The 14,059-nt window shown below is 44.1% G+C and overlaps 1 protein-coding gene across 1 annotated transcript in view; it reads right to left on the reverse strand.

Moving 5' to 3' along the window:
- The window catches only part of Mettl24 (methyltransferase like 24), a 69,360-nt gene extending 62,615 nt beyond the window's left edge, over positions 1 to 6,745 (reverse strand). The window contains exon 1 of the mRNA XM_036169373.1: positions 6,273 to 6,745. Within this exon, the coding sequence (XP_036025266.1) occupies positions 6,273 to 6,578 (306 nt within the window). The 5' untranslated portion in view covers positions 6,579 to 6,745. The remainder of the gene's footprint in view (positions 1 to 6,272) is intronic.
- Between the last annotated feature and the right edge of the window lie 7,314 nt (positions 6,746 to 14,059).

Raw genomic sequence — 14,059 nt, forward strand, 5'->3', positions numbered from 1 at the left:
ATCTCCTCTCATCTCTGAAAATCAGGATCAGGAAACAGAGAGCAGGGAATGCTGGCCCTCAGAATCTTGGGCATTCAAAGCCTTGGTCCCCAGTGGGTGGTGCTGTTTGGGGAAGGTTAGGAGGTAAGGCCTGGCTGAAGGAAGTTTGTTTCTGGGGCAGGCTTTGAGAGTAAGAAGCCTCATTTCCCTGTACCTTGTCTCTCTGCTTAGTGCTTACAGTCATGGAGGTGGGTTCCCAGCATTCTCCTCCAGCCACCATGTCTCTGTTTCCTGCAATGGCCTCCCTTCCTAGATGGACTGTTACCCCCAGAACCATAATCTCAAATCAACCCTTTCTTCTATAAACTGCCTTGGTTGTGGCGTTATATCTCAGCAACAGAAAGGTAATTAGTGTACTTGATTTGTCTGGTTTTCTCCATTCCCAGCCTATGAGATGGTGTCCCCCACATTCAGAGTGGGTCTTCCCACCTCAATAAATCCCCTGTGGCAATGCCCTTACAGATATGTCCCACTGTGTCTCCTACATAACTCGAAATCCAGTCAAGTTGACTTTGAAGGGGAACCATCACATCATTTTTCTTAAAAGCAACCGTACAAAGAGACGTGTCATTTGTTGTGTATGGTAGGGATATGCCATACTGTCATTGAGCTAACAAGTATGAACTTTGCTTGTCACTTTTTAGGAAAAACAACTGCTCCTTTTGAAAGTCTTTGGCTCAGGGTTGTAACTTCAAATGCTTTCTGAGATTATAAAGGTAAAGTGAAAGAGAGAATGTTAAGTCGGATCCCACAGAATACCCCATCTAAAGATGTTTACGTTAGGATATAGGTGGGGCTCAGTCATTTATGAGGGTGTAGGTGGAGCTCAGTAGTAGGGCACTTGCCTATAATGTATGAGCTCTGAGTTCAATTCCCACTACTAGAAAAAAAAATTCTATGTGATTCAAATTTATTGGCTAGATTTACCTCCTGAGTAACTAACAGCCTCGCTTGCAGTTTAAATTACATATGCTCCTAGATTGTGAGGCTTCTAAAACTCAATTTTCTTTCAGTCACTTGAGTAGGATAAAAATGCTTGTTGGAAAGCAAAATTTCCCACCCTCCTTTTCCAGAAACCTCCACAGGACACTAATGGGTCCACCGTGACATATCCAAGGGACCCAGGTGCTGTTTGAAAAGACGCTTATCACTGCTGGCAGACTGCTATGCTGAGACTTGTCTCATGTAAATGAGGCAGGCTCCTGTTACTTCCCCAGTATCACAGAACAAAGAAGCCAACTTCTCAGAAACAGAAGGCCCCACAAAGCTATCATTGCACAGATGGAAAAACTCAAGGGCCCTCCACCCTTGACAGTCTCCTGTTTAACTATGAGGCCCTGATTCTCTTCACAGACAGAAAAAGGAAATCCAATTCTATTCGAGAAAACTGGCAGGTAATTTTTCTCCTTAGAGAAAATGGACCGCACAAATTATACACAAAAACTCAATATCTACAGCCCTGGTTGTTGAAAAACAATAGAGCCTCCATTAGCAGCCTTCTGCCCACAGAACACTCTCCAAGAAACTAACTGCAGGATTAGGGTGGAAGCAGAGCCCTGGTCCCCACTGAAGGCACATCAAAATTGTAATAAAAACCTGCTTTTTGAAACGAAACTAAGCAACTGTTATTTCACACCCACATGCTGCTGGAGCTCATTCAAACTCTGCTGACTTTGTTTCAAATGAAAATGTTCAGCTTCCTGGGCGGTGGGAGAGGGCTGATTCACGCTGCTCCCTGTACGTCAGAAGTATGGGTACATATGCAAAACCGAAGAGGCTGGACATGACTGCTGAGTTCGAAGATTGTCACAATCAAAAGAGCTGGCACATACCCACCACCTGTCATCTGTCCTCATCTCCCAGTGCTCAAAGATTAGAGCTCCATATTGCAAGAGAACTCCATATTCAGAGTTCGTTCTATACAGCTTGGTAAAAAGGGATAGAGGAAGAGGGGGCAAATTGCAGGAGGACTGTGCCTTCTCTTGGTGTCACAGGGGACCCAACCTACCCTTCAAGGAATCTAAAAACAATAAGAGCTCTCAAGGTGATTAGGTAGACCAGAGGGCTACTTCCCCATCTTCTCAATGACAGCTACAGAATTAGAAAACTAAGAGGAGACAAGAAGTAAGCCCACACTTGCCATATGGTTTCTCATAAGAGGAAACAGCCCTCCCCTACACACACACACACACACACACACACACACACACACACACACACACACAGTGTTCCAAAGGATCTGTAACTCAGCAGCCAAGACAGCAGCACATTGCTGTGTTCTGTAGCTCAGTGACTCAGAAGTCACTTTGCTTGCCAGCATATTTAAATGTCAAGTGACATCGCTCTGAAAAGACATTTCTCCTAGAAGCCTGATCCTAAGTTAAATGTCTTCCTGAACAAGCAAGGCCTAGATGTTAAAGAGCAGCTTCCTTGTAGATGGGCTGCCAACCTCTAAGGGGTACCACATATACCTGAGTACATAAGAAGCCTAAGTCACAGAAACCACATCTAATCCTCTGTAAACAAATCCCCCAAAAACTTAACCCACAGGAATCACAAATGCCTACTTTAGAAAGAAAATAACAACAAAAAAACAGCAACACACAGGAAACAGAAAGTAAAGAAAGGGACGTCAGTGATGTTTTGATGAGGGCATACCATGCAAAGTTTTGAGGTTAGGAGCACTGATGAGATGCTCGAGTCTGTAATGTACAGAAATAGACAGGTTCCAAGATTATCACAATCAAAAGAAGCAGTACTCATCCACCCCTGGCCATCCATTCTCATCTCCCAGTGCTCAAAGATTAGAAGCCTGATGTGCAAAAGGACTTCACATTTAGAGTTTGTTCTGTTCAGCTTGGTAAAGGGCGATACAGGAAGAGGGAGCGAATTACAGAGAACTATGTCTTCTCTGTGTGTGTTTCTATCTGTCTCTCGTCTGTCTGTCTCTCCTCTCTCTCTCTCTCTCTCTCTCTCTCTCTCTCTCTCTCTCTCTCTCTCTCTCTCGGTTCTTTCCTTTAAAGGTAGTGTAAGCTCTGATTAAGGTGGCAATGTAATTGCTGAATGTTTACACCTCTCGTTCCTGCAAAGAAAGCTTGGTGGCAAGAACCACTGTGCAACCCAGAGAGTATTCCATGCAGGCTCTCACCACCCAGAAAGCTGTCCACAGAGTGGAATGCACTCTCTTTTTACCAAGAACCATGTGAAATTGTTGATCAGTATTCTCAAGCAATTAAATTAACATAAAACATAAAAGTTCAGCAGGTAGCTTCCAAACTTTTTGTCAGTTCATCGATGGTACATTTACCTTGAATTATACCATTTCTTGTTAGCTCAAAAGAAACAAGATTTATCCCCAGAGGCGTGTAAGATGGTGAACTCCATTCCCAGAAGTCAGAAAACAGACTAAATAACTGGCTTGTCCAATTTTAAGGAATAGTTTAACTCAGTTGTGAAAGGCTAGTAGAATTAAATAAATCCAGAATCCTGTCTAGGAAGTTGGTGAGATGAGCTATACATTCTTAAAACAAGTAAATGACTATGGAGAAGGTAATCTAAGGAAAACATTTCCACAGGAGGCTAATAACTTACTAGTTTTACAATAGTGATAAGCTTTACTTCTTACATAGCTTAACCAAAGACATTTATTTATAATCACCCATGAGAAATTCAAGACATATCAGTATTCATCTTTCTCATGTTAGTGTCTCTGGAGTTTACTAGGGTCACTGTGGGGGATGAAATCCCTCCCAGTTGAGAAAACTTTGTATAGACAAAACTGCTGTGGATATCGCTCTGTAGAAATAAAATGCTGTTTGGCCAGAGGCCAGGCAGGAAGTATAGGCGGGACAAGAGAGAAGAGAATTCTGGGAGGTGGAAGGCTGGGGTAGAGAGACACTATCAGCTACCGCCATGACAAGGAAGATGTAAGGTACAGGTAAGCCACAAACCAAGTGGCAAAGTATAGACTAATAGAAATGGATTAATTTAAGATAGAAGAACTAGATAACAAGAAGCCTGCCACGGCCAAACAGTTTATAAGTAATATAAGCGTCTGAGTGATTATTTTATACATGGGTTGTGGGACCACAGGGGCTTGGTGGCACCTGGAGAGAAGATCTCCAAATACACAAAACATTCAATCTGAGATGGATTCTCGGGTCTCCAAATGTACCAAGTAAATCAAACTCCCAGAAGGCTTTGCTGTTGCCACTGGGGACTACAGGGTGGAAATGGGAGATTCTCAATGAACTTTGACCTGAATGATCATGGATAGAAATGAGCCTTCACCTGAATGTTTGAAGTAGGAAAGGGCAGAAGACTGACAAGATGCAGGATGGGGCCACACAGAACAGGACCCGGGATACGGCAAAGAAATGCAAATAAGCTGTGATAGTTCATAGATGAGGAACAGCTAAGGATGAAGACTCTGGACAACTTACAGAAAACAAAGCCTGTTACGTTGTGTTTATAACATGCTAGACACCATGCTATCATTTTCCTTTTCATTTTCTTTCTAATTTAATTGTAATGACTGGATGCCGGCCAACGGTCAGACCCCTGTCCTGTGAGCTACACTCGCCCCCAGTTGACCTCACACTATCTCATAGTTTTAATGCCTCAAATCACTACTTCAGCCTGGACACTGCCTCCAAGCCCCAGATTCAGCATGCCTGACTGTGTATTTGACATTTCCAGCTGTCTGTCTAAAGGCTCTGTGATAGTTATCTGGAGTCAGAACTTCCTTTCTATAATCCACCGAAGGCAAATAGAATCCACCTGCTTCTCCATGGACCTTCCAAACACACCCATTTCCTCCATTTCTTGACGCCTCCACATCTACCACCATTTTCAGACTGGATCTCTGCTTCAACCTCTTACAGGGGGCAAAGGTGAACTCCCCACACACCCCTGAGCGACCCTCTGAGTCTGTGCATTCCAAACCTTGACATTGCCAAGTAGACTCCAGTTACCAATGACTATGGAGACAAAAGCGTGGGACTCCTGGGACAGCAGAAACAACAGGTGTGGAGGATGGCTCTGAAAGGGAGAAGAGAATCAAAGACAGAGTGTTTGAGGTCATCCGCAGAGGGACAAAGGAAGCCAGGCTCTTCAAACGTCCCCTTTGTTCTCGTTCTGATCTTCCTGCACAGGTTCAAGGCCTGAATCAATTGAACTCCTTAGCTGAGGCCCCCAACCACTTTGAATTCCGTTTGTGCTCGGAGCATTTGACCCAGCATCCAGTGTAAGCCCTTGGCAAGACTTTTGAATGCTTAACACAGCATCATGGGAACGGCATGGGCAGCGTGAGAAGGAAGTGAATCTTTTAGAGTAACTAGCTAAGTCCTTACATAGGAGGCACATTTCAGAGACAGAAACCAGAGCCGTGTTTATCCCAGAAGATGACAGGGTAGCCCATTAAGCCGCTACAGTCCAGTGGGGAGACTGGAGGAAGGCAAGTAGAGGAAGTGGGGGAGAGAAGCACCGGAAGGATGGGGGAGGGTATTAGAACTGGAGAGGGGGCAGCAGCGGTGGGTATAAGGATTTGGCAAGCTAAGACATTCAGTTCTTAATCTTTTCACTCTTAAGTACCATGTAAATGATGAGTTCCCCAAAGAAGGTGGGAGACCCAGGCTTTAACAACCAGAGGTTAAAATTGACCTACTCAATGAAGTGTGAGGCAAGAAGCTAATGAGGCAAGGAAGAGCCTAGCCAGCAATATAAGACAACCCTAGGTCTGGTCCTGGAGGATGAAATTATTTTCTCACTAAGTGGTGCTGGAGACTTGTCTTCTCACCCTGTGCCAGGCCCGACGCGGGACTGGTGGAACCACCACCTGGACCTAGTGGAAGAGCCATTCACAATGTCTACCGATCCGGCCTTGTCCAAGCCTGAGTAGGGAAAACACGAAGCCACCATGCCTCCTTTGCTTTCCCTTCCTGCCATTCAGCCCCCTCCCTTACTGAAATGGGTATGGTTGCTCTGTTCCTAGAAGCCTGCCACAGCGGGCGTTCAGCAAACAGCGGTTGAGTGTAAATGAACTCTGCTCAATTCCACTTCGGTCTGTAGGGGCATTGAACAGCCTAGAGAAAGTTCCAGGGAGAACACAATTAGAAGTGGAAGAGTCTGGAGGTCCCAGTGGGGAGGTCCGCCGGCCTGAGCGGAAGACTCCCCAGCGCCATCTGGGTGCCGGCTCGACACTAAAGTCCAGGTCTGCACAGTTTGCAACTGACCTTCCTGCGGGGAAGCTCGCGTGGGGTGCAACAGCTCGGCTCCAGCGTCGTGCTCCCGCCACCCCGGGGCAATGCACGGCGCCCGCTGCGCACGTAGGTCACCTGCCTCCTTCTGGCGTTGCGCGGAGGGCCGGGTGCGGGCAGCAGGTGCGGCCGGGGCGGCCCCGGGGGATCGCTGCGGCCGGGGGATCCGGAGCCGGCACGGTGCAACTCCATGCAGAGCCGCAGGCCCAGCAGCAGCGCAGCAGCGAGCAGCCACCGGGGCAGGGCTCCGCAGCTGCGCCCGGGAGGCCTGGCCGTGGCCATGGCGGAGACCCCGGCCTCAGGCTGCGCTCTGGGTCCCCACCCTCAGCTCCAGGCCGCGTGCAGAGAAGCGTCCCCACTGGCCCCGGGCTGCCAACTGTGGCAACTCCCTAGCGGGCCGGGTGTCGGCCCGCCTTCCTCTCTGCGACAGAGGAGGCCCCGGCGTAACCTTATCCTGCCCAGCAGGAAGAGCGATGGGCGGTGGGCTAGGCGAGCAACCCAGGCCCCCCGCTGCTGCCTGGCTGGATGTCACTAGGTATGACAGGCCTGCAAAACCTCATGCAGGGGACAGCCACAGAGCCAGCAAGAGCACACTCCTGGGGTCTTGGGCTCTGATTTCATTTGCTGATGTTACTATTAGACACAGTGGAGGAGGAAAGGTGAGCTGCCAGGTTTTTTACCAAAGAAAAAGTTCTGTCAAGCAGCTCTGTGCCATTAAACACGATGTAAAAATAAAGCATACTTATGCTCGGGTTTACAACTTCTCTCCCTCAAGGAAGGAGGGAAAGAGAGAGAATAGCACTCCATGCAGAAGAATCAAATTATAGTTATTCGGTTTCTAAATTCTGCCCGAAGCCAATCCGTGCTTTCTCTGGGTGTTATGAAATGTGTGGGGGAGAAGGAAAGGGAGAGAGGGAACAGAAGTTACCATGGCATGATGTAAATCAAATTAATTTAGCTCCAAACACACACCTCCCCGCTGCCTTGCAGAAATGCAGAGGGACAAATTTATCTCTGGGCAAAAGGCTCCCAGCTGGTATTGCCGTCATCACCTTGACCTTAATTAATAAAACCTAAATGCCCACAGTTGAAGCCCAGGTTTGATGTTCCACTTTGAAGTGTTAGAATTCTTTCCCTCCACCTGTCTGGGGTAAGTTTGATTTCTAGATTTACATTCGGGTTCTTTTGGATCCTTTGTTTTTTAAACTATGGCCAAGTACGCGCGCGCGCACACACACACACACACACACACACACACACACACACACACACACACACACACACGTATGCATTCCCATGCTTCTCTGCAGGCTATCTCTGCTGTTGGTTCTCTCCCCCAGCCTGCAACATGGACAACAGAGACCTAGTATGGAACCTGGCCCCCTCCCCATTTGAATTTTGAGATTTTTCCATAGGGAGCTCTGCTCTCTGAAATGCGCATCCATTTTTGGCTGAAGGCCCAATTTATTCTTTGTGACAGAGCACTTAATCTGTTTTCCTCTAGCCACAAAAGGTCTCAACCCAATCTAGACCATTCCCTGGTCACCACCAGTCCTCAGGCTCCTGAAGGTTCTATTATGCATGAAAATATGCACTCATGATTGGAATATAAATAGATGATAGATAGATAGACAGATAGATAGATAGGCATACAAACAGACATAAATCCATTTGCCCACCTCCAGGGAAATTGCAGATAAAGTCTGTATTAAGGAATATAAACAAATACTTCTTTGTTCACACAAACTGTAGGAGACGGCCTCACATCCTGTAATTATTTACATGAACTGTGTTTGAATCACAACCCTCCCATTGAGCAATAGGAGACATTAAACAGAGAACTTGGCTTTTCTGAGCTTCTGCTTCCTGTGGGGAGACAGACCAACGTTTAGGGTTACCAATACCACATAACTATTATGTATTTCATGCCTGAGTAATACCTACCCCCAGAAGCTAATTTTTTTTATCATTTATCAATGAAGAAAATTCTGGGTGTTACAAAAAAGTATGCATTTTTTAAACATATGCAAATACATGAAAAAAAAAAAAAGGTGATCTATAAACATCTTACCAATGACTTAGGATTTATAAATACCTTCTCTTGATTTAGGAGCTCCCAACTAATATGATAAAAATACCTTCTATGTGTGTATGAAAACGCCATATGACACCCATTGTTCTATATAACAAGCATACATTATGTATTATGGTTGGTTTTAATGTCAACCTGCCACAGGTTAAAATCACTATGGTAGGGAGCCTCACCTGAAGAACTCTGATTGTCTTGATTGATGAGGAACGGCCCACTCAGACTGTGGGTGACACCTTTGGGAAGCGGCCCACAATAGATGATGGTATTTCAAAGGGGGTTAGTTCTTACCTTTTGCTCCCTTGACCTTGTTCTTGTCCTCCAAGGTGATTTACCTGTCTGGTCACTGCTCCTGGTGTGGAAGGGATGATTTCTCCGCCATAGCAGAACCAGCATTTCCAGGCTTTCATCATGGAATAGGGACCAGTACTCTCCAGGAACTTTGCAAGCCTCCAATACCTGACAGATACCAGTGAGGCACCGCCCTGTGGACTGGGTAACTACAGTCATCACTCCTGGTGAGAGACTGCTATTCTGGGATGATTCCAACTGTTAAGGCACCCAGTCTCAAGAACCGAGTACCAGGTTCTCAGCATCTCAGATGTGACTTGACTATCACTGTTCTAAAGCTTGCTTGATAATATATCCATCCACTTGGTCTGTTCCTCCAGAGAACCCGACTAAAACACCAGCAGTCTCAAGAACATGTAAGACTCGTGTTCCCAGGGCTGGGGCTGTAGCTCAGTGGAAGAGCACCTGCCGAGCATGTACAAGGCCCTGAGCTCCATCCCCAGACTCAAGATTCTGCACGTGCTCTTTAATGAGTTATAGACCTACAAAGCATTATTTAGAACAACATGTGTACTGTTTGCTAACCCTACTTCAGTAATATCTGATGTAGACTTTGCTAGAAGTTGGTTAGTTTAGTTTAGTAGCTTTTTAGTCCCGCTAAGTACAGAAGCAATCTTCTCAGATGATGGTCCCATTAATGCATGTCCTCTGAGAGTTTCTCTACAGAGAGGAAGCAAGAAGACTTCTCTATATTACTAGAATGGGGGTATTTAATAAGACTCTGGACCGGGAGGAGAGCATTGTACAGGCATGGATACATGCAGAACAGTGTAGCCCTTGAAGAACATGGGCAAGATGATCTCATATTTTCCCTTATATCATTTTATGCTTCTCTAATTAAATGTTTCCATTATTGGGAGGGGAACCCTCCAAATTATATGCAATGTTTAAATACCCTTTTCCTTTATGTTTTGCAACCATGTTTATGTGTTAATTACTAATCAAAAGACATATTGGTATGTATGTAACATCATTAATTTTCTAGGCAGAAATCTCCCACTTTTCACTTCCACACAATGTTTCCCTGTGTTGTGGATGATAATGAACTGGCTTGATGGTAAGCTGGAGACACCACTGTCACAGCTGACAAGGGATCTTTCATTCACGACCTTTGCTTTTCTCAGAGCTGACCTTGTCAAGGTTGTTCTTGGCTATGTCTCAAATATGTAGATTATCATTAGCCATTGCGTCATAGGTTTGTTAATTAAATATGGGGTCAGGAAAACACAATAGCAACTTTTTTCAGGTCACAAATTATATTCTCCATGAGGTTTTAGCCAATAAAATGAATGAAAAGGGGTTTTTATTGCTGATCTCCAACACTATGTATTTTAATTCATAGATGTATTATACACACACACACACACTATATATATATATATATACATATATATATATATGTATATATATATATACATATACATATACAGATATGTATATATGCCGGGATGCTACTAAACACTCTCCACTGGAAAAGACAACCTTCCACAGTAGAAAAAAGATGTCAGGAGAGCCATGATAAACCATGCTGTCATAATAGATGCTGATATCAAATTTTAAACTGGCATGTCAAGGAGAAAAGAGAGACCAACAGAAATGATCCTCGCCTTTGAGAGTGGTTGTGCCTCCTCTGCCGTATAAAGCACCCACGCTGAACCAAAGCAATCAGATTTTCAAGAAGAATATAGCTGGAGTGTTGGTATCAAAATCTTCCTCCAACTGCTATCATCTTTTCTCCACATGTACACTGTGAGAAATATATCCAAGCCAAAGAAGATGCAAGCAGTCATTTTTTATTCAGAGGTAAGCTTCCTGACAGACTCTTCCCTGTTTACCAAAGGGAAACCATGCATATCCTACTGTGATCTACTTTTGTAACATTATATTTATGTTATTACATACTCAAATTATTATATATACCAAAAGAAGACAAAATCACCACCTTGTAAATAATACATATGAGATTTGCTTTAAAATAGTCCTGTGGAGGGAGGTGGGGGATGAGTTGGGGAGTTGGGGTAAAGCCGTAAGTTGATCATGGTTATAACTGGGCATGTTTAAAATTATGTGCAATAAATATGTTTTAAATTATGAGCTATTCAACCTCTTTAGCCATCAGTGAAATGCAAATCAAAATGACTCTGAGATCTTACACTTGTCAGAATGTCTAAGATCAAAAACACTGATGACAGCTTATGTTGGAGAGGACGTGGAGTAAGGGGAACACTCCTCCATTGCTGGTGGGAGTGAAAACTTGTACAGCCACTCTGGAAATCAGTTTGGCAGTTTCTTAGAAAAGTGAGAATCAATCTACCTCATGATCCAGCAATACCACTGTAGTGGGTAGCCATTCCCTGAAGCACTGCCCCCTAATGAGGTAGCAGGTAACTGTTCCACCTCCCTATAATCTTGAGGTACATGCCCCTGGGGCATGGCTGCTGAGGCAGGGACAGGGCAGAGGGAAACCCTTCAGACCTGGGATGCACTACTCTACTCAGCTCTCTTTGCTACCTCATGGCTTTGGATGCTGGGACAGAGTAGGGCAGAGATCGTGCCTCACCCTTCCAGGATCCTGTGACAAATTCCTTTATTCTGTCTTGTGAGTTCACCCCCAAATAAATTCCTTTGATCATACCCAAAGGATGTCCAATCATACCACAAGGACATTTGTTCAACTATGTTTATAACAGCATTATTCATAATATCCAGAACTTGGAAACAACCTAGATGCCCCTCAACTGAAGAAGGGATAAAGAGAAAGTGGTAATATACACACTGGAGTATTACTCAGCTATAAAAAAAAAAAAAAGTCATCATGAAATTTGCAGGCAAATGGACGGAACTAGAAAAAAACATCCTGAGTGAGGTAATCCAGACTCAGAAAGACAAGTACAGTATGTACTCACTCATAAGTGAATATTAGATATAAAGCAAAGGATAACCAGGCTACAATCCACAACCTCAGAGAAGCTAGGTAACAAGGAGGACCCTAAAAGAATGTGCATGGATCCCCTTAGGAAAGGGAAATAGAAAAGATCTCCTGAGTAAATTTGGAGCATTGTGGGGAGAAAGGAGGAGGAGAAGGGGAGGTGGGAAGAGAACATGAGGAAACGGTCGAGTTGGGGGAAAGACAGAGAGGGAGAGCAAGGAAAGAGATATCTTGATAGAAGGAACCATTATAGGGTTAGGAAGAAACCTGGTGCTAGGGAAATTCCCAGGAATCTACAAGAATGAACCCAGCTAAGACTCCAAGCAATCGTGGAGAGGGTGCCTAAACGCTGTAATCAGATTGGTGACTACCCTAACTGTCATCATAGAACTTTCATCCAATAACTGATGGAAGCAGATGATCAGCTAGGCCCTAGACTGAGCTCCTGGAGTCCAGTCGAAGAGAGGGAGGAGGAGGATTATATGAGCAAAGGGGTCAAGGCCATGATGGAAAACTCACACAGACAGCTGACCCGAGCTAGTTGAAGCTCACATACTCTGGACTGACAGCTGGGGAACTTGCATGGGACTGAACTAGGCCCTCTGAATGTGGGTGACAGTTGTGTGGCCTGGGCAGTTTATGGGGCTACTGGCAGTGGGGCCAGGATTTATCCCTAGTGCATGAACTGGATTTTTGAAGCCCATTCCCTATGGAGGGATCTCTTGCTCAGCCTTGATACAGGGCAGGAGGGGCTTGGTCCTGCCTGAACCTGATATGCCAGGCTTTATTGACTCCCCATGGGAGGCCTTACCCTCTCTGAGCAGTGGATGGGGGTGGGCTGGGGAGAAGGTGACAGGTGAGAGGGAGGAAGAGAGGGAGGGGGAACTGTGGTTGGTATGTAAAACGAAAAAAGAACTTTTAAATTAAAAAAAATTGTGAGCTATTAGCTACATCTTTAAAAAATAAAATTGACAGTTCACATTAGTTTATAACACTAATATAGAGGATTTGGAGGGCATTGTCGTCGCTATAGTAAAGAAGACTGACATGTCTGTAATCGCTCATAGTTCCTATATTGGGAGAGCAAGAGTATCTAAACTACAGTAGCCCAGATGCCCTTCATGCACAGAAGACCTGCTCCGAAGACCCGCAATGGATATCTCAAACTGCACAGTCTCAAACTCTATACATACAAACACTGCTGTAGCACAACGGTTAGTCTGATAACTGAGACATCTACATGGTTAGTGAGCAGAGTATTCAGCATGGGTGTGCCAACGTGATGACCAATTTATTGTGCTTCCAACACAGCATGCAATTTATCTCTGGATTTTCTATTTAATATTTTCCCACCTAAGTTATCTTCAGGAAACTGAAACTGTAGAAATCAAACGTCAGGTAAGGAAGGAATAATATATTTAATCTAGCAAGAATACCTAACAGAAGGCAATGCAAATCCATTAATTGGTTTTCACATTGGACATTAGGTCTCTAAAGCTGGTCATGCTACATCTCTGTATTTTATGTCTTTTGACCTGCTTCTCTCCACTTTCTTTCTTCTCTTCTTCCATTAATGGTAACCACTATTTTATTATCTGTGTACTTGAACTCTACTGTAATAAAAATCAGGTAACATTTTTATGACTGCCTGTGGCTTATTTTACTTAGCATAATGTCCTTTGATCCATCCATGCTGTAGGAAATAACAGAATCTCCTCCTTCATTAAGAGTGATATTATCCTATCAAATAAATATACTGCATTTTCTTTATACATGTCTGTTGGTGGGCATTTGTATTCCTTGACTACTAGAAGGATACACTAGAGAACATGGGGATAGAAGTACCTTTACAAGGTGGTGGTTTTGTCTTCTTTAGGTATATAAACCAGAAGAGGGATTGTGGCTAGTATGGTATCTCTGATTTTAATTTCTGCAGAATTTTTTGCCATAGTTTTCATAATAAATGTACCAGCTACACAGCAACAATAGCCTCAGATTCCCACATCATTGCCAACAGTTGCTATCAACAGATGTTATCTCTTTTCATTTTTGTTACAGTATCTTTGTGGATCACACAGCACCCTATTGGGTTATTAGTTATTGCAATATCATTTTAACGGCTTGAAGTACCATGATCTATCTACCCATTCTTCCACTGTTGTGGAAGATATATCATTTTCAAGTTTCTACATTTTAAGACAACATGATGGTGAATACCTTTGTAGCTAAATCTGAAGAATCAGATATAGAGTATGAGATAAAGAAATCAAGAGTGATTCCAAGATTTTTCTTGAGAAACAATAAAAATAAAGTTGCCATTGACTAAAAGGGGAAAGACTCCTGGAGAAGAAAACCAAGAGGTTGACTCTGATGATTGCTCAATTTGGAAAGCCT

Source organism: Onychomys torridus, chromosome 19 (genome assembly GCF_903995425.1).
Source record: "Onychomys torridus chromosome 19, mOncTor1.1, whole genome shotgun sequence".
Lineage (NCBI taxonomy): Eukaryota > Metazoa > Chordata > Mammalia > Rodentia > Cricetidae > Onychomys > Onychomys torridus.